The sequence below is a fragment of the Carcharodon carcharias genome, chromosome 7 (assembly GCF_017639515.1).
Source record: "Carcharodon carcharias isolate sCarCar2 chromosome 7, sCarCar2.pri, whole genome shotgun sequence".
Taxonomy (NCBI): domain Eukaryota; kingdom Metazoa; phylum Chordata; class Chondrichthyes; order Lamniformes; family Lamnidae; genus Carcharodon; species Carcharodon carcharias.
Window position 1 is genome coordinate 77904774 of NC_054473.1, and position 23655 is coordinate 77928428.

Here is a 23655-nt window from a genome sequence, read left to right on the forward strand (position 1 = left end):
AGAAAGTTCAGGAAATTTAGCTCTTGTGAGTAGGTTCAATCCTCAGTTTCCGACTAATTGTGTTCACCGAGCTATTTAAATAAATGTTTTAAGTCCACTGGCGTGGTATGGTTTACTGGATTTTTCCTGATGCTGCTGCATAAATATGAAGAGCGCGTCTGTGTAACATTGCTTCATGAGATCTCTCACATCTAAAACTGGATTACTTTTCCATCCCTTCTCCCTCCAGCCTGAATGGTTGGTCTTTGTTACATTTCCCCTTGTGTGTGTGCACCGTATGTGTTTGTGTGCACAGGTGATTCAATCCTGTATTTTCTCTTGCCCAGGTGTCAGTCATAGCTAACCAGGTAGCAATCTGAGTCAGAAATTTGTGTTCAAGTGCAACTGCAGAGACTTGGACACAATCTAAGCTGGCCCCATTACCTAGACGGACATTTTTATTTATTCATTCTTGAGATGTGGCATATTGTTGGCAAAGCCAGCATTTATTGCTCATCCATAACTGCCCTTGAGAAGGTGATAGTGAGCTGCCTTCCTGAATTCGTATGGTGTAGGTACAATCATAGGAAGGAGGTTCCAGGATTTTTACCCAAAAACAGAGCAGGAATGACGATATATTCCCAAATCAGGATGATGTGTGACTTGGAGGGGAGCTTGCAGGTGGTGCTGCCCCATGTGTTTGCTGCCCTTGTTCTAGGTTGATTTGAGTGTAGAAGTGAGGGAGTGTTGCAGCTATGCAGATGTCAGCTTTGGAGTTTGAAGTTAAACCGAGGCCCTATTTGCCCATGTTGGGATTATTTCAGTAAGATTCCTCAGATTTCTCCTCAGTGTCCTGGCCAATATTCATTCCTCAATCAACATCCCATAAAACAAAACAAATTTTTAAATCTTATTGTCTGGAAATTCACTTGCATTGCCCTATGTTGCAATGGGGACTACAATTTTTGAAAGGTACTCTATTTGTTGTAAAGGAACGTGGAACATAGGTTAAGAAAGACATGATGGAAATAGAATTTCTTTCATTGTTAATATACACAAGCAAGAGGTCCCAGATCTGGGAATCCTGGCTGATTTGTGACTAGGTAGTGTTGAGTGTTTCTTATTTCCCCAACCTGTTTGTCTTCTGCCCCCTCCACTTCCACTTGGCATCATCAACTTGGATGGGAGGTAAGATTACAGCCAAGATTGTCTTCTAAACAGTTAGGCATAGTGAAGAGGTTAAGAGTAGGTAGAATGTGCACCCTCTGTCAACTGCATTACACACACACCCTCCAACATGTGCATTGTGTACACGCACTGTGTGCCCACGGGTCTCGCCCACCCATTTCAAGAACTTGGTAATCCCAATTTCATTGAACCAGTAAGGACCCATCGGCTGGACTGTACTAATTGTCTAAGTATAACGTGTGGCACCACCATTTTCTGAATCTGTAACCTGTGAGAAAATTTAATGCTATGGCGATTTGAGGTGAGAAGCACCTGGGTAATGCTGTTGCAGAGTTCTTCCTTTTAAGCTTGGGTTGTGAGTGATGTGAGCTTTGTTTGAGAGATACGAAAGTATTTCTGCATTTGGATTTCTGAGGCTGAGGTCAGAGTTCAACTGTACTCACCTTGTTATGTGGGTTTTTGACCCTGCCATTGGGATAAGGGAGCCAGTTCGTAGCAGTACGATACATGTGCAACTGGCCCATAGGATGCTGATCTCTTGTGGCCAGAATTATTGAAACACCCAGTATAAAGTGCCATTGCAGTTGAATGATTTACTGGTGGTTACACGGTATTTATTGGTGAGAGCAATTTGAGAGCTTTGCACAGTATGACATTATGCTTGCTTGTGCACTTTCTCATATGAGCAGATAGTTGAAAGGAACTCTAACCAAGACCTGCAATTCACCAAAGAAATTTAAAAGCAAAGGACTACAGATGCTGGTAAAGTCCATCAGGTCAAGCAGCATCTGTATGGAGAGAGACAGAGTTGACATTTTCAGGTCAATGACCATTTATCAAGCACTTTTAAATTTTAAAAAGTTAGTTTTTCTACTGGCAAAATGTTAACTTTACAGGAGAATATGTACGAGTGCAGTTGTTTTGTAGATGATGTTTTATTGGCAATACATGTGTCAAAAGAAGAAAGCACTATGGAAACTCATCTTTCAGGGGTCGATTGGTGATCTGGGACAATCTGGTCTTTTGTAGTAGGACAGATTGCATTCTTGTGCCTTTGGGAGCCGTTTGAGATCTTTAAAAATGCAGTGCGGGCATGGATCTGAGGCCAGTGACATTAGCATTGTGACATGATCAGTAGGGCAGTTCCATTCCATCCCCCACCTCCATCCACTGGCAGCACTGAATATGAAATGAGTTTGCATCCATATAGCATCTTTTATATCCTTCAGACATCCCAAAGTGCTGCACCTTTAATCACTTTTGCAGTCTGTCACAGTTGTTTCCTCAGCGAACAGCACAACATGTGCACAGCATGATCCCACAAATGGTGACTAGTTGGTGTGTTTTGGTGGTTGTTGAGGGGTAAATGTTGACCAAGGTACTGGAAGAACTCCGTGCTCCTTAAATAGCATCGTGGGTTTTTTAACATCTGCCTAAACAGGGTCTTTGTTTAATGTCTTCATTGAAGGGCATCATTTCTGACGACAAGTGTCAACCTGTGTTGTCTGGTAAACATAACAGCTGAACCTGATTTTGCCTTCAGTCCAAACCCATATGTATATATGTAGAAGCTACTGGTAAGTGATATAAGGAAGGACATTTAAAGACCAGCTCATCGGTTAAATCTGTCCCATCCTAGCATGGTGCAACTTCTTCATGCCATGACTCCCCATTTTCTCCTCCCTGTGCCACAATCCTTAGGGAGAGTTCAATTGAGGGGAAACATTAATCTCTGACTTCCAAAGTAGCTTCAGGAGGTCAAGGTGAATGGTGCCACCATCCTCAATGACGCACCTATGTTCTCTATGTAGTTATATTGCTCATTCTCTGGGATTTGACCGTCTGAACACTTGCAGTGAATTCACACTCACTGTATGGGTCAATAACTTTTTTTTTGGCGGTTGGGAGCCCTCGACGAAAACTAACTCATGGCATCTAATCTAGTTCAAAATCGTAGCTTCTATCTCTGACCCTCCCTACCCTAGCTGCCTCAAAGAGTTGAATCATTATTTTAAAGACCTCAATTATATCTCCTGGAAGTCTGCACTTTCCAAAGATCCCCAGATATCTGTCTGTTCAGATGACTGAGGGTTCTTTACTAGGTATCAATCTGATGGCCCTACTGAGCATTGTCCAGTGCCCCTCACTCCCTGCCATGTGAGGGAACCAAAACCAGACAAGTATTTTGGTTTTTATCAGACCCTTGTATAAAATAGAGATTTGGTAGTCAAATCTGGCTCCTTACCCTGAACCAATGGACATAGTAAATATATCAAAGTTGACAAACTATGTGGCTCGTTTGAAAAGCAAAGTGTGTGGGGCCCACTCAGCATTTTTTTTATATGTAAAAATGCTGATTGTGTATGCATTGGGTAGGAGGCCTCCACTCCAGACAGTTAGATATGGTAAAACAAAAACAGAATTACCTGGAAAAACTCAGCAGGTCTGGCAGCATCGGCAGAGAAGAAAAGAGTTGACGTTTCGAGTCCTCATGACCCTTCGACAGAACTTGAGTTCGAGTCCAAGAAAGAGTTGAAATATAAGCTGGTTTAAGGTGTGTGTGTGGGGGGCGGAGAGATAGAGAGAGAGAGAGGTGGAGGGGGGGTGGTGTGGTTGTAGGGACAAACAAGCAGTGATAGAAGCAGATCATCAAAAGATGTCAACGACAATAGTACAATAGAACACATAGGTGTTAAAGTTGGTGATATATGTTAGATATGGTGCCTGTTTAACGATGGAAAAAAGAGAGTTGAACACCCATCTGTCTTTTTTTCACGTGTTTTGCTGGGATATTTTTAATGAAGAGATTCTTTCTCTGTTGCCTGCAACGGGTTGGAATTTTGAAGTAGAAATTGTTTAAGACATTATTCCTGCCCGAAGGTCACGTTATCAGCATGCCGAGTTTGAGTGTAGATCATCACTTGAATGCCTTATGCAGTGAGATCATTGGAGTTAAACTCTTGGGTTAATTAATGATTGTCCTCGCTGCTCTAGAGGCTGCAGTAAAAACAGTTTCAACTCACTCCTGCTCATTCTTGCATGTTATTTAATCAGCACTTCTGAACCTCTTGCAGTCAATTTTGACCCAGTGTCACTGGTATTTTTTTTGGAGGGGGGCAGAAGTGGGAGGTACCTCTGTATATAATTCTCTTTGGGTCCAATGTGGTTGGGTTTTGGGGAGGGGTTTATATATATTTCTGTTGGGTCTGGTGTAATTCTTCTGGTTGGGTTTTAGGGTTAGGGCCGGGCGTCCATATATTCTGTTTTGGACTGCTGATCTTCAGAGTAGGTTTTGGTCGGGAGCTGTGAGATAATTCTGCTTGGTGTGATTTGTGAGTAGGTTTTGGGTAGGGGATGTGTATATAATGTGGGGCATTTTGAGGAAAATACTTTTTTATTTAGTCATTCATGGAATGTGGGCTTGTGTTATCGTCCGTCCCTAAATTGCCATTGAAGGTTGTGGTGAGCTGCCTCCTTGGATCATTCCAGTCTTGTGTTAATTGTGGTTTTGCATAGTTACTTTGGAGGGCAGTTAATAATCAACCACACTGGAGTCGCACGTAGACCAGAGCTGGTAAGGAGGACCCGTTTCCTTTAAAGGACATTAGAGAACCAAGTAGGTTTTTTCTTATAATGTGGTAGCTTCATGGTCACTATTGCTGAGGCTAGATTAAACTAGATTCGTTTAACTAACGGAATTTAAATTCCCTGACTTCTGTGGTGAGATTTGAGCTCATGTCTCTGGATCATTAGTCCAGGCCTCTAGATTACGAGAGCAGAAACACAACTGTGCTACTGTACCTGGTATCTGCATATGGTTTCGTCGCTCACTGTCTTGTGAAGTGGTTTTTTTTTGCCTGTGTTGATACATTGAGGTTCTGAATTTGTTTGACTGGGTGCCCCAGATTTTATTTGTGTGTGTGTGAAAGGCTTGCAGAGCAGGTTCAAAGGGCTGAATGGCCTACTCCTCCTAAAGTCCTTTGGAAGTCCTATGATCCTGGACTGGAGGAATCCTGAGATTTAAGAAATGCCCCTCACAACATTTCTCTACCAGACAATCTATTGTTTGTACACAGAAATCTTTAACTCGTGGTTGGTGACCCCTTTAGGAACCTTGCCAAGATTCCAGGAGTAACATTTAGGTTGTTTAAGGTGTAAGGTAATATTTTTGGCAGATTACAACCCAAGTTTTTGCTAGGATTTCCCTAATGAGCTGTGAAATTTTTACTGTGCTTGAAGTTTAATAGGATACTAGTACAATTCCAGATCTTGCCTTCCAAATTTTGGGCCGTGCCTGATGAGAGTATTTTGAATTGTATAACTAGAGTGACTTATTTAAATGAATGAATTAAATATTCCGCAACAACCCAGCCTATGACCCTCTGAGATGTCTGCATTTTTCCAATTCTGGCATCCTGCACATCTCTGATTTTATTGGTAGCTGTGCCTTTGGGCATTTTACTTTGTGAAAGGTGCCATGTAAATGCAAGTTGTTACATTTAACCACGTTGGTCACAGTGCAATTTTAAGAGAAAAATCCCATTCCTCTATTTACACCAAAAGGCTAAATATGCCCAGTGACTAACCTAGCAATTCAAGGCTTGTGCTTGTCACCTGGGAGATTTTAATCCTCAGACTGGCGAAGCATTGAGTAGAGTTGTTATTTAGTGGAATGTACCCCAAGTCCCCATTGTTCCAGCCCTGTTTTGCTCAGTATTAGGCTCCAGGTTTCTCTCTGAGAAGGCAATGCATCAAAGCTGCACAGCTTAGTAAATTGAAGTTTCGTTTTTCATTTTGTTCTGCTAAACTCTCCTTCTCAAGGTCAAATAAGCCCAGGCTTCAAGCTGTTAAAAAGCTCCCGTTTGTGTGACTGTTTTACTTAGCATCCAGTTGATTCTAAGGCTGTTTAATTCTTCCTCTTGGTTGAGGTGTTGAGTTTTAAATGGCAGGGACTCTGCATTTATCACCCACCAGCTGTGTTGTGAAGTACATTTGACTCATACTTAGCTTCCTTTTTGTGGCCCTCTGCATCCCCGTCCTCTGCCTTCCATGCTCCGTAGCTGTCTGAGTGACCCTGTGGGAGATATTTGTGCTTTTAAGAGAGATGTTGAGCTTAGGTTGGTGGTGGCTCACACTTACGAGCCCTGAGTGCTTAGCAGCTGATGCTACGGCACCACCAGCTGGCTATGCCCAGACCCTTGTGTCTAAGTAAACTTGAAGTGGCTTCCTTTTGTTCTTTGAGGCCCTTGCATTAAGCAGGAAAGCACTCAGTCGTAAACTACAGTACTGAGGTGTGGCTGTTCCCAAGCTCCTGGCACAGTGAGTTCGAATGATTTGATCTAAGACTGTGCTTGTTGTGTCAGTGCAGCCGATGCTGCAGTGTGGATCTAAGATGAGGCAGACTGGCGGTTCAATCCAGTATTGTCTGTTTGTTACTGTGAGTATTTCTACGCATCAGACAACCATGTTAAAGACTTGCTCCCAATGTGGAGATTAACCCTTTGTTGTTCAAGCCTCACAGCAAAGACTGGAGCATTATAATCTCAGCTGACACTTCAGTGCATTATGGAAGGAGCGCTGCACTGTCAGAAGTACCATCTTTTGGATTAGACATTAAACAGAGGCTCATTTACTTTCTCTGGTGAATGCAAAAGATTCCTCAGTAATTATCCAAAAAAAAAGCAGACGAGGTCTCCTCAATACCCTGGCCAATGTTTATTCCTCAACCAACATCACCGAATTAGATTACCTGATCATTTTCACGTTGCTGTGGTGGAATCTTGCTGTGCTCAAGTTGGCTTCTGTGAACCTTATGTTATAACAGTGACTACTTGTGTTTCTGTTCTTCCCTAAAAAAAGTTTTGGTTCTGAGTTGAAGAAAAACAGATTCCTATTAAAGGAGCTGCATGCCAGTGATGTGGTGAGGCATCTTTCTGGATGATATGTCACCAACAGCCCCCAGCAGCAGGATCTGCAGTACTTTTTCTCAATTTTTTTTAAACAGGAGTTTTAACTTTCTTCACTATACCAGTGAACGCATAGAGAGCTGTTGCCTTGTACCCTCTTTATGGTGAAGCTAAGCATGCAGTATATCTAGCAGTGTTAAGGGTACCCCATCCACAGCTCCCCATTGACTTGATGAGGCCAGGTGTTGAGTGCATTGTTTCAGATCATTAGTTCTCAGTTCGCAGGGAGACTGTGACATACTGGTAAGGTTACTAGTCTAGTAATCCAGAGAGAAAAACAGAAAATGCTGCAAAAACTCAGCAAGTCTGGCAGCAGTGGATAGAGAAAGAGTTAACGTTTCGAGTCCATATGACTCCTCTTCAGAGCTAAAGAGAAGTAGAAATGCGATTGATTTTATACTGTTTAAATTGTCAGTGGTACCCACATCCCACAAATAAAGGTTTGATTTCCAGTTTGAGCGGTGCCAGCCAGGTTGGTCCAAGGATACGATGTATGATTGTGTTTAATGTCCCTGGGCAAGGGAGACAAATTTAATATATCAGCAAAGGCCGTTTGGTCCCAAAAGTCCACTCTTGTTTCACAGATCGATCCTGCCATAATCACTCATTCTCTCTCCTCTCTGGAATTGCATCCCCTTCCCCAGAACTCAGCTACACTGTCTGCTCCATTGACTTTTCCTTGGTAACTTGTTCTGCAGCCCACTTGCTCTCTGGTTGAAATAAAGTTCCACCTAATTTTATGTTAAAGTGGCTAATTTTTAATTTTTTCCTCATCAAACTACAAGTCCATCAGAACTGACCACTTGAAATAGGCAACCTTGTCAGAATAACATGTGCTACTTTGATTTTATTAATTAATATCAGAACTACTTTGAGTAAACTAACAAACTTATGGTTTTAGCTTTATAAAGTGGTCTTTAGAAGCATTACATTCAAACCCGCAGAAGTTGTAGTTTCTTGGTGCCGTCGACACAATGAGCTGGGGATGTGTGGCCTATGATGAGTCACTTATTGCCTAGGCACTAAGTGTCACAGTGAGTTGCTGTATGGCCTTGTCCCACTCTTATTTCTGTAACTTTCCGTAGTTGTGCAACTTTGAGAATTCAGCACTTCACCCACTTTGACCTTTTGTGCACTCCCCCCAACTTCCTTTGCTCCACCATTGGCAGCCATGCCTTAAACAATTTAGACCCTAAAGCCTAGAATTCTCTCTAAGCTTCTGCACCTCCTGAGCTCCCCTCTTCTTTCGAACGCTCCTTTAAAACTTTCCCCTTTGACCAGGCTTTATCATCTGTCCTAACATTGTCTACTATGGTGAGGTCAGTTTCAGTCTGATCACACTCCTGTGGAATGCCTTTGGGTGTTTTGCTATATTAGAGGCATTTATATTAGTGCATGTTGCAGTTACTTGACCTCTATGGTGTAGATTCAAATCCAACCTAGGTTACTGAAATAAGATCTCTCATCTTTACTGCCTGTAAGGGTCCTCTAAGTGAGGAACATCATGAGGACTCGAAACGTCAACTCTTTTCTTCTCCGCCGATGCTGCCAGACCTGCTGAGTTTTTCCAGGTAATTCTGTTTTTGTTGAGGAACAACATTGACCATTCTCACCCCAGCTACTCACAATTCAACACAATTTAGCACCAACCATTAGAGAAAATAGAAAAGGAAATGCACTCTGGTGCAGTAGAAAGTGCTTAACTGAAGTTGGAATAATGTATATTGGGATATAGGTGATGTGAGCTTTCAACAGTGAAGTCTCATCATCTGCTAGATAATGGAAATTAACAGATAATTGGGAGCACCCAAGTTTCAGTTCTTGCAATACTGCTGTCAGATGTTCAGGCACAGGAATGAAGAAACGTACAATACAAACAACGTAGACTGAATTTAATATTTCATGGGCTGCAAGGTTGATTTGTCAGTAAGAAGGAATTGGTGTTAGTGAGCAATGAGGCGAAGTGTCAAGCACAGCTTTGAAAATTCTAGCAGGTAATTGAGAAAGTGGATAATCAGAGCATGGATAATGGAGGTTTCACTGCATTATACATCCAACTTGGTAACTGAGGCGGTGTGGAGAGAATCTTGCTCTACATCTAAGCTATGGCACTGCAAGCTTTGAGAGCACTTGATGCTGACTTTGGATGCCTGAAAGTATTCCGTTCATCTTCACTAATATCCCTCACTGATTTTCCTCTGATCACGTTGGGTAACTCAATAACTATGTATGATGCAGCACTTTTAGAAGACTTGAGCTAAAGTCATACGCACTAGCAGGATGCCACCATTTTTGGCAAGAGGAGCAAGCGGTTATGAATAGGTAGCAGCCAAATTGGAGTTTAAGAATCTGCAGATTGTCAAGGAAGGTTGAGGGACGTGCAGAGTTCAACCGTTTAAGACCCTGGAAAGCATAAGTTGGGAGCTGATGATGATCCAGTGAGTCTTGAATTCAGCAGCAAGGATGTGGAAAGTTATGGAAGGCAGTATAACTCGTCACCCAAATAATGATTTTAGGCCGATCCCAAGCTGTCATCTCTGGGCTGTGGTAGAAACTAGCAGAGAACTTTTTCACTCTTTGGCCGCCTGAAATATTTTTGCTAGTGGTTTTGATCTAGATCCGGCAGAAACCGCTGAGTGTGGGAAAGGTCATCCCATCCCAATTGTGGGGACTGTGGTTATTTTCCAAAGCGTCGGTGTGGGAGGGTTGGGAGTAATCCAGATGGGATGTGGAAGTTTTTATTTTGAGAGCTTGGGCAAAAGAAAATTGAAAGGCTGTCCTTTCAGACTTTCAGTAAAGTGCTTCAGGGTAGCTTGAAAAGACTGTACAAATGTTGAGGTTGGTGACGAACAGACCTCATCATCTATAAATGAGGACACTAGGGATATAGGACACTTTCAGTTGGATCCTCAGTGAACAGAGAAGAGTAGTGTGATGAAAGCATTTGAGGAGGCTATTTCCTGAATATAGTCAATAAAAATATATAAATTGTATGCACAAGACGACATCCATTTGAACTGAAAAAGGGTCAAATAAAGGTTGTGAAGAAGTTGAGGCTCAGTTTTGAAGCTAATTTTTCCACCTCAAAGGCAAAATCATTCAAACAAAAAGCGTTCCCATATTTGGAAGTCGAAGGGTAAGCACTGGAAGCAAATCATTCCCATTAATTTGTGCTTAAACTGAGAACAGGCGTATCCTGGTCCACAGTCTATTCCTTACATGAGCTCTTTTTAGATTAAAAAAAACATAATTAAACATAATTCCACATACCAACGAATACAGTTCTACATGAGGCTTGAATGATTGTATTTCAGAACATAAGAGCTGGCAGGAGTGAGTGGGTGGGGGTGGGGGTTGGTGGTGCTTAGTAATTAGAGGACACAGATTTAAGATAATTGACAAAAGAACCAGAGGGGAATTGAGAATTTTTTTTAAGCAGCAAACTATGATCTGGAATGCACTGACTGAAATAATTTTAACAATAACTTTCAAAATAGGATTAAATAAATACTTGAAAAGGAAAAATGTTCAGGGAGAATGGTGCTAATTGAGTAGCTCTTTCAAAGAGCTGGCACAAACACAATGGGCTAAGAGGCCTCCTTTTTGTGTTGTCCGACCCTGTAGAAGATCATTCAGCCCTTTTACACCCTTCTCCCCCATTCAGTTAGATTATGGCTGATCAAATACCTTGACTCCCACTTATCCGCCTCAGTTCTGTATCCATGGCTATCTTTACCAACAAAACTCTCCCCACATGGCGTATTGGCATCCAACTAGTCTAAGGTTTTGAAGGATGGTGGGAAGTGTGTCTGTTTGGCCAGAGATGCGCTCAAGACAGTGATTTGTTTTGTCTTGATTAATTCCTGGGATATTTTAGTCAAACAACTTTGTTTCTGTGACTCACTTCACTGTATGACATGTCAGACACACCTTTTTGCAAGTATAATTATGCATGTCTAGGTATTATACAGATTTTGTATGGTTATTTTTCTGGGGATGCCATGAATTGCTTGTTGTTGAACCTTCATTGCCTTCAGATTCAGGAGTGTGTTTAGATACATACTTCGAAGGCCCCTAGGAGGATCTTGAATTAAATGGTTGTTTGGTGCCGAATCAAGTGAAGGTTTCCAATTGAAGGTGTAATGTGATTTATTCTGCTTTTCAAACTTGCCCAAAGCAGTAAGCTTACAAATAAATAACTTCAAGGAATAATTTTAGGGCTCTCCCTGGTGGCCCACTCAGTATATGCAATCTTCCTCAGTAGTCGTACCACATGCAGATGAGGAAAATGCTGACGCGACAGTAACTGAACCATTACAATTGGGCTTGGTGACTTCCAGAGAAGGGAAGGGAGCAATCAGCATGAATCAGTGGACTTGGGAGTAGGGGAAATCATTGCAGAGATTCAGGAGGTATTATAATAATGACCAATGGATCCTTTATTTATACTTGGGTCAAGTTGGTAATTCAAGGAATTTATGTGTGATTGGCATTTTTTTTGACTGATAACGTTCCTTTTCATTGCCTGAGATGTATTACTATATTATAGGTGCTATATAAATGTACGTTGCGGTTCTCTTTGAATAGCAGATATCTTCCCTTTACTTTTGTTTTATTCATTCACGGGATGCGGACTTCGTTGACCAGGCCAGCATTTATTGTCCATCCCTATTTGCCCTGAGAAGGTGGTGGTGAGCTGCCTTCTTGAACCGCTGCAGCCCCTGTGGTGTAGGTACACCCACGGTGTTGTTAGGAAGGGAGTTCCAGAATCTCAAGGGGCGATGGTTGGATTCTGTCTTGTTGGAGATGGTCATTGCCTGGTACTTGTGTGGCGCTAATGTTACTTGCCATTTGTCAGCCCAAATCTGAATATTGTCCAGGTCTTGCTGAATTTGAACATGAACTGCTTCAGTATTTGAGAAGTCGCGAACGGTGCTGAACATTGTGCAATCATCAACGAACACCCCCACTTCTGACCATATGATAGAAGGAAGATCATTGATGAAACAGTTGAAGATGGTTGGGCCGAGGAAACTACCCTGAGGAACTCCTGCAGTGATGTCCTGGATCTGAGAGGACTGACTTCCAGCAACCATAAACAACTCCCTTTGTGCTTGGTATGACTCCAACCAGTGAAGAATTTTCCCACTGACTCCAGTTTTGCTAGGACTCCTTGTTGCCACACTTGGTCAAATGCAGCCTAGATGTCAAGGGCAATCACTCTCACCTCACCTCTGGAGTTCAGCTCTTTTGTCCATGTTTGAACCAAGGCTATAATGAAAGCAGGAGCTGAGTGGCCCTGGCGGAGCCCAAACTGGGCATTAGTGAGCAGGTTATTGCTAAGTAAGTGCCACTCGATGGCACTGTTGATAACCCCTTCCATTGCTTTACTGATGATTGAGAGTAGGCTGATGGAGGGTGGTAATTGGCCAGGTTGGATTTGTCCTGCTTTTTGTGTACAGGACATACCTGGACAATTTTCCACATAGCTGGGTAGATGCCAGTGTTGTAGCTGTACTGGAACAGTTTGGCTTGGGGCACGACAAGTTCTGGAGCACAAGTCTTCAGTACTATTGCAGGAATCTTGCCAGGGGCCCATCACCTTTGCAAAACCCAGTGCCTTCAGCTGTTTCTCGATATCATGTGGAGTGAATTGAATTGGCTGAAGACGGTCATCTGTGATGCTGGGGACCTCCAGAGGAAGCCGAGATGGATCATCCATTTGGCACTTCTGGCTGAAGGTTGTAGCAAATGCTTCAGCCTTATCTTTTGCACTGATGTGCTCCCCCATCTTTGGGGATGTTTGTGGGGCCTCCTCTTCCAGTGAGTTGTTTAATTGTCCACCACCATTCATGGCTGGATGTGGCAGGACAGTAGAGCTTAGATCTGATCTGTTGGTTGTGGGTTCGCTTAGCTCTGCCCATCATTTGCTGCTTATGCTGTTTGCCACGCAAGTAGTCCTGTGTTACAGCTTCACCAGGTTGACACCTTGTTTGAACCAGTGTTGATCCGCTGGCTTGATGGCATTGGTAGAGTGGGGGATATGCCGGGCCATGAAGTTACAGATTTTGGTTGAGTACAATTCTGCTGCTGCTGATGGCCAACAGCGCCTCATGGATGCCCAGTCTTGATTGCTAGATCTGTTCAAAATCTATCCCATTTAGCACAGTGGTAGTGCCACACAACACAATGGAGGGTACTCTCAATATGAAGGCGGGACTTTGTTTCTACAAGGACTGTGCGGTGGTCACTCCTACTAATACTGTCATGGACAGATGCATCTGTGGCAGGCAGGTTGATGTGGATGAGGTCAAGTATGTTGTTCCCTTCCCACCTGCCGCCGACCCAGTCTAGCAGCTATGCCCTTTAGGGCTCGGTCAGTGCTGCTATTGCTTCTTGATGGACATGTTTTTGTAAGTGGCATCTAGTGATAGAATATAAATGTCTTTTTTTCTTTTTATATTATTAGTGGGTTGCCCAGTTTGACCCCATTAATCTTTCCTTTGAGGAATGAGGGGGTGGAATTGGAATGTAAATCACTCAATGATACAGTGAATGTATGGCTCAATCACACATTGTCATGTACCACATTTGGAGACTGCAGTACCAGCAGCTAACTGGCACCTCTGCCCCATGCAGAACAAAATGTTGATTTGCCTACTAATCAATACTTAAAAACTACAGGCAACACCCCTTGACAGTGGGCCAAAAAACTCCCTGTGCAGAGAGGGTGTGCTTGAAGTGTACTTGCTGCTCTCGCTGTCCAGTTGGGCCATTGCTAGTGATGGGACTGTTCAATGATGCTGCTGTTTACTGATGTCCAGTTTTTCTGCTGCCCACCATCCTGTAGAACTTTGTTCAAGTGGCCATTCACAAGCAATCCATGGGGTCAGTGCACAATTTTGTCTTCCTGCTCACGTACATTCCAGTAGCCTTAGCTTGTATCATTCAATGTCCTGAGATCAGCTGACTTAACCAGGAAAGCCTTATAACAACTGTAAGATAGGTACCTTAACCTAATAGGCACCTTAACCTCTTAAGTGATTTAAATTAAAAATATAGAGATTGTCAGACATAGGCCAAGTTTCTTCTAGTTTGCCTTATATCACCCTGGTAGTTGCATGATACAAAGAAAACGGAGTTGTTGACTGATTATGACAACCAACTTCTATCAAATTGGTCTACAACAGATCCTAACATGAAGTGAGAAAAACCCCAGTTATGGGGAGCTGTGGGTAGGCATCGGTTCAAAATCACCTATTCCTCCCAAACATGCTACAGCTCTTTTGTTGAAATGGTTGTTTGAAACCTTAACAAAAACTTAAAAATGAAAGACAACTTTGCACTCAGTTCAGAAGGTAGAATCCTGGAAGGATTTAATGTTGAAGTGTCAGAGAAGGGCTGATCTATAGATAACACAAAGATTCACACTGGTGAGTTTGCTGATTTTTAAATAGACACAAGGCGCTGTCACTTAGCCTGCAAACCTGGCACATGAAAGCATTTTGTATTCTGTGTAGCAATGGATTAACATGCTTCAGTTCTGTAAAGGGTTAATGCTTCAAAACAAATTATTTTTTTCGCACTTGGGGGTCACTGAATTGTGTCCCAGAGAATGGACTAATGTGTCAAATTTGGGATTTCAAAAGGAGAAAAGAACAAAGAAATGGCTTGAATGAAATTGAGCTCTGTTGGGAGATGAGGAATATGTGAAAAAAAGTCTCCAAATCGAGTGTCATGCACAAGAAAAATGTAGTTGAAAAGGTGCTTTTTTTGAATCTGATTACTGGACAATCCTTTTAATGAAATTCCACTGGCAGCAGTTCACACCTGGCTCCACACTTTGTATTCAGATGGCATGCTTTTAACAGCTGAACAATTCTGGGGAATTACATGGACAGAAAAGTCTTGGACAGCTTTAGTACTGCTGGCTCTCAACAATCTGGTCTGGCTGCAGCCAGTGCCAATCTCCAGTTCCCCCTCCCAAATAAACTGCAAACATCTTTTTTTGTGCTAGGTGTGACTCCACCCAGTGGAGAGTTTTCCCCCAATTCTCATTGACTCCAGTTTTGCAAGGGCTCCTTGATGCCACACTCAGTCAAATGCAGCCTTGATGTCAAGGGCAGTCACTCTCACCTCACCTCGGGACTTCAGCTCTTTGGTCCATATTTGAACCAAGGCTGTAATGAGGTCAGGAGCTGAGCAGCCCTGGTGGAACCCAAACTGGGTGTCAGTGAGCAGGTTAATGCTAAGCAAGTGCCACTTGATAGCACTGTGGGATTTAATGAGGCCAACCAACAGTCAGGAAGATGTTACTTGTTTTTTAACTTGTCCCTTCCTGACTATTTGCACTCCTTCTCTTGAGGCTAATCCAGCTCTGGCGAGCATTCCACATTGTGTGTTGCTTCGCTGTTCAAGATCTCACCTCATTGCTTTATTCCAGGAGTCATGCATACTGGCCCATACAAGCACACGGTCAGTCACGTGTGGTGGCCTGTCTGGCACATTGCCAGTCGCACAAAGGCAAAAATTGCCAGGTTTTAGGCCCTGGGCTGGGCTGCGCCATTTGCGATGTAAATGCTGTAAGGCTGGTCTCCCATGAGTTGGCATACGGGGACTGTGAGCAGTGAAAGCAGCTCAGGCACTTAAGTTGAGTATTTTTACACAGTGAATACATTTGTTTTTAATAGTCGATTCTCATTGTAAAACACACGTTCCTGTGTTCTATTTTAGAACACAGGATAAGGCCATTCAGCCCCTCGGGACTTTCCCAGCATTTACATTAATCATGGCTAATTTGTATTTTAACTTCATCTACCCACCTTGGTTCCATTAGCCTTAATATGCTTTCCTAGCAAATGTCTGTCATTCTCGGTTTCAAGGTTTTCAATTGATCTCCAGGCTCAACAGCTCTTTGGGGAAGAGAGTTCCAGATTTCCTCTACTCTTCATGTGAAGTGCTGTCTAAGATTACCCTTGAACAGGCTAGTGCTAATTTTAAGGTTAAGCTCCCTTGCGCTAGACTGCTCCATCAGAAGGATTAGTTTCACACTAGAAATAATGTATTTATTCTTTGTCCTTTATTTGCAGGTTATTGTCAGATGCCAACCAGAGAAGCTAAATGATAGGATTGCACCTGGCGTGACTTTGAGTATCACAGCCGTGTTGGGCTCTCTCTCTGCAGCTGCTATTACCTGATCACTGTTTCTACGTTTCTACTTTTTTAAAAAAAATTGTCTCTTCTGCTTTGGGAGAATGTTTCCACTGCACGGATTGGGAAGGACTCTGTTGATACTGGAGCTTCTGGAGGCCACAGCACTGGCGCACTGGCAGAATGAACCCATGCCGATCGTCAAAGACTTGGACAGCCAGATTGAGGCCTCTATGCATTCGGTGATCCTGGAGCAGGACCCACCCGCTGTGTCCTTCAGTATCCCGGATGGCTCTGCGTACATTAGTCGCGCCTTTACAATGAGAATCCCAACGGAGATGCTGCCTGCCCACGCGATGCTTAAGGTAATCATCTCTTACTCAACTTTAACTGCCTCAATGTAACTCTATATGAAAGCAGCTGCACATTGTATTGCAGAAAGCTTGTTCACTTCTTTTCACTTTTCTCCCCTTTCACAATGTATAAAAGTACAGCCTACAAATGTTCAAAAAAATAAACCCGTCAAGTCCTAAACACATCTACCTGATAATCTGAGGGACTGAAGCATGTACTTTTCTACATAAATTGTCTTGGACAACCATTTGCACAAGACTTTTTACCATAGTCTGGTCCTGTTGGCTTCCTTTAACAATAAGAAACTTGTACCTTCTATTAACGTTCATCACATCTCACATTTACACCTGCACACTGAAGGAAAATCCTGACTGTGACTCATTTGCTAGAAGCACTGAGCCACATTGTCCAGGAGGGTTCAGTCCCCTGTATTGAGCCACACCAAGACAAATGGTGTCATCCTTGATCCCTGCACTGAGCCACTTAAGTTCAATCCCTGGTCTGTGCTGCACTAATTAATCCTCCTAGACACAGGAAAGTTTGCATTGAAAAGTTGAGGCTTTTGTTGTGAATTGATAATTCAAGTGTCCGCCTGTTGATCTGGATGATTTGTGCAGTTTTAAGATCTGGATTACATTCTGAGCAGCCCCAGCTGAAGGCCTGTACACACTGCCTTATTCAGTGACCTACAGCTGTCCAGCCAGAATGTAAAGCTTTAACTTTCTGCAGATGTTGCAGGATTTCAATAACTGTACAAACTTGCTTTCATAAATTCTCAGATTTTGCATTTCTAAACAATTCCACGAGGGACGAATGTATCAGGGCAGCTTATCTCTGGAATCTCGGGAATTTGTAGCCTGTTCTGACTGCATGTTGTGAATGAGCTTTTTATTTTTAAATTCGTCTTTCCTTCTTCCCTCCTCCTCATGCTTGGGTCAGTTCCAAGTGTTATGAGCCAACCCACTGTACCTCACACAAATGGCTGGTCCTCCTCGTGAACTTATATTGAGTGTGAGCACCAGAGCCAAAACTGCTGGTGTCTTCACTTTACCTCAAAATAATTCTCAGGATGTGGACACAGCCAGAAACCCTCAGTGTTTATTGCCCACCTCTGACTGTCCTTGAAAAGGTGGTGAGCTGCTGTAGATTGTTATGGTGAAGTGCTGTCGGCAGCTCCAGGAATTTGACCCAGCAACGCTGAAGGAATGACGCTGTATATGCATGTCAAAATGATATGTGCCTTGGTGATGGTGTTCCCATGCATCTTCTGCTGCCCAGATGGTGGAGGTTACGGGTTTGGCAGGCGACACCTACTTTCTACTTGTTGCTGTTGGCCAGCAGTTGGGAGCAAAAAAAAAAATCCTAAACCCCTCCCAACCCCAGCATCACCAAAAAATGTTGTCTTTCCCCCTTAACTGTACAATTCGCCTAGGTAAGAACAGAAGCAGAATTGAACATGGGACTTTCTTGGTCAGAAAGTCTCTCTTTCACACACCAGGCTGAACTGAAGACTGCTCCCTCTGGTGTTAGAAGTCCCACCCTACACTTATATCCACATTAGAATTCCAAATTTGTGGCACTAAACTTCAGGACTTGTTGGACACAGATGGAGTGTTCATGACACAATTCAAAAGGTTGATAATCAGCCAGCTAATTCTTCCAGCACTTCACCATTATTTCCTAAAGGGTAAAAGGTGTGTGTGAAGAAAGGAAACAAACAAAAACCACATCCTCTTGTAGACAACTTGTGTGCAACCTTTATAGCAGTAAAACAGCTCATTGTGCTTTACAGAATTCCTCAAACAAATATGATGGCAAGACATGAGATGTTAGGACAGGTGACTGAAAATTTGCTAAAGATGGATGTTTTAAGGAGCTTCTTAAAGTAGAAAGAGAAACAGAGGGTTTTAGGGAGGGCATTCCAGAGCTTTAGGGTCTTGGCAACTGAAGGCTTGTCACCAGTGGTGGAGTGATTAAAACTGTGGAGCCTTGAAAGTTCAGAATTAAAGGACCCCAATTATGTCAGGAGGTTGTGGGGCTGGAGGAGATTTCAGAGATGGTGAGGGGGCGAGTCTATGGAGGGAACTTGAGACAAGGATGAGAATTTTAAAATCATGGTTTTGCACACCAGGAGCCAATTTAGATCAGGGAGTACAGGAGTGATGGGTGGACAGGACTTGGTGCTTGTTAGGACACAGGTGACAGAGGTTTGCATTATCTTTAGTTTATGGAAGGTAGAACATGGGAGGCTAGTGCATTGGAATAGTCAAGTCCAGAGGTAACAAAGACATGGATGAGTGTTTCAGCAGCAGCTGAGACAAAGGCGGAGAGTTTGGAAGTTACGGAGGTGGAAATAGGCGATCTTAGTAATGGTGCAAATTTGTGATTGGAAGCTCAGCTTGGGGCCAGATATGACACCATGGTTGTGAACAGACTGGTTCAGTCTCAGACAGTTTTCAGGGAGAACTATGGGTTAATAACTAGGGAACTGAGTTTGTGTCATGGGTCTAAGACAATGGCTTCAGTCTTCTGAATATTTAGCTGGAGGAAATTTCTGTTCATCTAGTTCTGGATGTCGGGCAGGTGGTCTGACAATTCCAAGATAGTGGATGGGTCAAGGGAGATGGTGGTGGTGAGGTACAACAAGCTGTCGTCAGCTAGCGTGAAAAATAATGCTGTGCTTTCGAACAATGTGCAGACAGATGGTGAGAACAAGGAAAGGGTAGTTTACCTTTGTCACAGTTGCATAGGATGTCATTTTGTAACTTTGACAAGAGATATTTTGGTACTATGACAGGCGGAAACCCGATCAGAGGGATTCGAGCATGGAGTTCTGGAAAAAATGGGCAGTGATTTGGGAGGCAAGGACTCCCAAGGAGTTCAAGGACTTTGTCGAGGAAAGGGAGGTTGGAGATGGGTGGTAATTTGCAAGGACAGACCGGTCAAAGGTTGGTTTTTCGAGTAGGGAGTGATGACAGCAGGCGTGAAAGAGAGGAGGGCATTACCGGAGGAGAGTGAACAGATAAAAATATCAGCTACCGTAGGAGCTAGAAAGGGATGACAGGTGGTCAGCATTTTAGTGGGAATAGGCTCAAGAAAGGAGGAGGTGGGGTCTCTTGAACAAAGGCATGAGGAGAGATAGGAGAGAAAGTAGAGAAAGATGCAAGTTCAGGGCTAGGACAGAGGGGAATCCAAGAGAAAGTTTGGCCCAGTGTGAAGAAAGGGGAAGCTGCAAAAAGCGATCAAATGGTCTTGATCTTTGTGACAAAGCTCCTCCCCCTCGTTTGGGGAGAAGGCTTGGAAGCTTGGGAAGAATGACTTTCTTTGCTCCTTACAATCTGAGATTGAGGTCCTTTGTTTTCTAAGTTGTGTTAGAAGAGCCCAGTCAATTTAATTGCGGTAAACTGTTAGAAGTTGCGTTGTTGCTTTGTCTCAAATGATGGAAATTACCACCCGCTAAATTTATACAGAGCCAAGCAATTAATCAAATCCATTTACAATTAAGCAACTTGGAAAACAAAGGAAGATCAGATGAATAGTAACCAGTATGAAACAGCTCCAATTGTGCAGCTAAAAGCAATAAGGCTGATTCCCAATATTGAGCGCTTAAATTATGAGGAGAGATTGAAGCTATTCAATTGTGGAATGAAGAGTCTGAGAAGGTTTTTAAAAGTTATTTCATAGGATGTGGGCATTGTTGGCTAGACCAGCATTTATTGCCCATCTCTAATTGCCCTTCAGAAAGTGCTGGTGAGCTGCTACAGTTCAAATGGTGTAGCTACACCCACAGTGCTGCTAGGAAGGGAGTTCAGGATTTTGACCCAGCAGCAGTGAAGGAACAGTGATATATTTCCAAGTCAGGATGGCGAGTGTCTTGGAGAGGAACTGTCAGGTGATGGTGTTCCCATGCATCTGCTGACCTTGTCCTTCTAGCTGGTAGAGGCTGAGAGTTTGGAAGGTGCTGTTGAAGGAGTCTGGGTGAGTTGCTGCAATGCATCTTGTAGATGGTACACACTGCTGCCAATTTATCAGTGGCGGAGAAAGTGAATGTTTAAGGTGGGTGGGGTACCAATCAAGTGGGCTGCTTTGTTCTGAATGATGTTGAGCTTCTTGAGTGTTGATGAAGCTGCACTCATCCAGGCAAGTGGAGAGTATTCCATCACACTCCTGACTTGTGTCTTGTATATGGTGGACAGGCTCTGGGGAGTCAGGAGGTGAGTTACTCTTGGCACAATTCCCAGCCTCTGGCCTGTTCATGTAGCCACAATATTTAAATGGCTAGTTCAGTTCAATTTCTCATCAAAGGTAACCCCAAGGATGTTGATCATGGAGAATTCAACAAACGTAATGCCATTGAATGTTAAGGAGAGATGGTTAAATTCTCTTATTGGAGATGGTCATTGTCTGGCACGAATTGTGTGGCACGAATGTTACTTGCCACTCATAAGCCCAAGCCTGAATGTTGTCCAGGTTTTGTTATATGTGGGCACAGATTGCTTCAGTATTGGAGGAGTCGCGAAAGGTCTTATGGAGATATTTAAAGGTTAACCTAGAATATTACTTCAAATGGAACCAAAATCTCAGAATATTACTGCTTAAGAGGCCATTTGATCCATCCTGTCTGTGCCTGCTCTTCAGTCAAGCTATCCCATTAGTACCACACCCTCTGCTCTTGCCCATTTCCTGTTAATGTGGCAGTAAATCTAGTGTACACAGGTTCAGACTAGTAAACTGGAACTTTAGGACTGATACCAGGAAATTATTCTTAGAATGTGAAGAATAAATTTCCAGATGGACTAGTGAAGGCTAAAAGCCAGGGATCATTTGAACAGTTAGATGCTGCAATGGCGGGAGTGGGAAGCATGAGGATCCGGATGGATGCATGGATAAATGAAGAGGCACCAAATGGTGTTGCTCATCTACAATTCTTGTGTGCACCATCCTGAGTCATATTGGAGGTGTGCAGATGTCAGGTTATACACGAGATGTGCAAAGGCCATTAAAGCATCAATTTACAGTGATTATTTGCCCTGCTATAGCAGATGGCCTCCAATGGCCTGTTGATGCATTGCAACAAGCTCGACACTGCAACATCATCCAGGTCTGTGTGCTGTCTCCCTTTGAATGTTGCCGAACCCAGGCATTCACTGGGGAACAACCACTTCTTGCTTTTTGCGAGGGAAGAGAAGTGAGCAAGGTTAGGGCAGATCTGTTGGGGTTTCCCAGATTTAGAAATGTCTCGTGCGCTCTCGTGTCTCGTGCGCTCTCGTGTCTCGTGCGCTCTCGTGTCTCGTGCGCTCTCGTGTCTCGTGCGCTCTCGCGCTCTCTCACTGTCGCGCTCTCTCACTGTCGCGCGCTCTCTCCGTCGCGCGCTCTCTCCGTCGCGCGCTCTCTCCGTCGCGCGCTCTCTCCGTCGCGGGCTCTCTCTCCGTCGCGGGCTCTCTCTCCGTCGCGGGCTCTCTCTCCTTCGCGGGCTCTCTCTCCTTCGCGGGCTCTCTCTCCGTCGCGGGCTCTCTCTCCGTCGCGGGCGCTCTCTCCGTCGCGGGCGCTCTCTCCCTTTGTCTTGCGGACGCGCGCTCTCCCTTTGTCTGGCGGCCGCGCGCTCTCCCTTTGTCTGGCGGCCGCGCGCTCTCCCTTTGTCTGGCGGCCGCGCGCTCTCCCTTTGTCTGGCGGCCGCGCGCTCTCCCTTTGTCTGGCGGCCGCGCGCTCTCCCTTTGTCTGGCGGCCGCGCGCTCTCCCTTTGTCTGGCGGCCGCGCGCTCTCCCTTTGTCTGGCGGCCGCGCGCTCTCCCTTTGTCTGGCGGCCGCGCGCTCTCCCTTTGTCTGGCGGCCGCGCGCTCTCCCTTTGTCTGGCGGCCGCGCGCTCTCCCTTTGTCTGGCGGCCGCGCGCTCTCCCTTTGTCTGGCGGCCGCGCGCTCTCCCTTTGTCTGGCGGCCGCGCGCTCTCCCTTTGTCTGGCGGCCGCGCGCTCTCCCTTTGTCTGGCGGCCGCGCGCTCTCCCTTTGTCTGGCGGCCGCGCGCTCTCCCTTTGTCTGGCGGCCGCGCGCTCTCCCTTTGTCTGGCGGCCGCGCGCTCTCCCCGTCTTGCGCGCGCCCTCGCGCTCTCCCCGTCTTGCGCGCGCCCTCGCGCTCTCCCCGTCTTGCGCGCGCCCTCGCGCTCTCCCCGTCTTGCGCGCGCTCTCCCCGTCTTGCGCGCGCTCTCCCCGTCTTGCGCGCGCTCTCCCCGTCTTGCGCGCGCTCTCTCTCCCCGTCTTGCGCGCGCGCTCTCTCTCCCCGTCTTGCGCGCGCGCTCTCTCTCCCCGTCTTGCGCGCGCGCTCTCTCTCCCCGTCTTGCGCGCGCGCTCTCTCTCCCCGTCTTGCGCGCGCGCTCTCTCTCCCCGTCTTGCGCGCGCGCTCTCTCTCCCCGTCTTGCGCGCGCTCTCTCTCTCTCTGTCTTGCGCGCGCTCTCTCTCTCTCTGTCTTGCGCGCGCTCTCTCTCTCTCTGTCTTGCGCGCGCTCTCTCTCTCTCTGTCTTGCGCGCGCTCTCTCTCTGCCTTGCGTGCTCTCTCTCTCTCTCTGCCTTGCGTGCTCTCTCTCTCGCCCTGCCTTGCGCTCTCGCTCTCTCGCCCTGCCTTGCGCTCTCGCTCTCTCGCCCTGCCTTGCGCTCTCGCTCTCTCGCCCTGCCTTGCGCACTCGCTCTGCCTGGCGCTCTCGCTCTGCCTGGCGCTCTCGCTCTGCCTGGCGCTCTCGCTCTGCCTGGCGCTCTCGCTCTGCCTGGCGCTCTCGCTCCCTCGCTCTGCCTTGCGCTCTCGCTCCCTCGCTCTGCCTTGCGCTCTCGCTCTCTCGCTCTGCCTGGCGCTCTCGCTCTCTCGCTCTGCCTGGCGCTCTCGCTCTGCCTGGCGCTCTCGCTCCCTCGCTCTGCCTGGCGCTCTCGCTCCCTCGCTCTGCCTGGCGCTCTCGCTCCCTCGCTCTGCCTGGCGCTCTCGCTCCCTCGCTCTGCCTGGCGCTCTCGCTCCCTCGCTCTGCCTGGCGCTCTCGCTCC

At 45.3% G+C, this 23655-nt stretch overlaps 1 protein-coding gene across 2 annotated transcripts in view; it reads left to right on the top strand.

The window, feature by feature from the left end:
* The window catches only part of dag1 (dystroglycan 1), a 143004-nt gene that overhangs the window by 71559 nt on the left and 47790 nt on the right, over positions 1–23655 (top strand). For both annotated transcript variants that reach the window (XM_041192173.1, XM_041192174.1), the window contains exon 2: positions 16223–16648. In XM_041192173.1, coding sequence (XP_041048107.1) covers positions 16388–16648 — 261 coding nt within the window. In that variant the 5' untranslated portion in view covers positions 16223–16387. The remainder of the gene's footprint in view (positions 1–16222; positions 16649–23655) is intronic.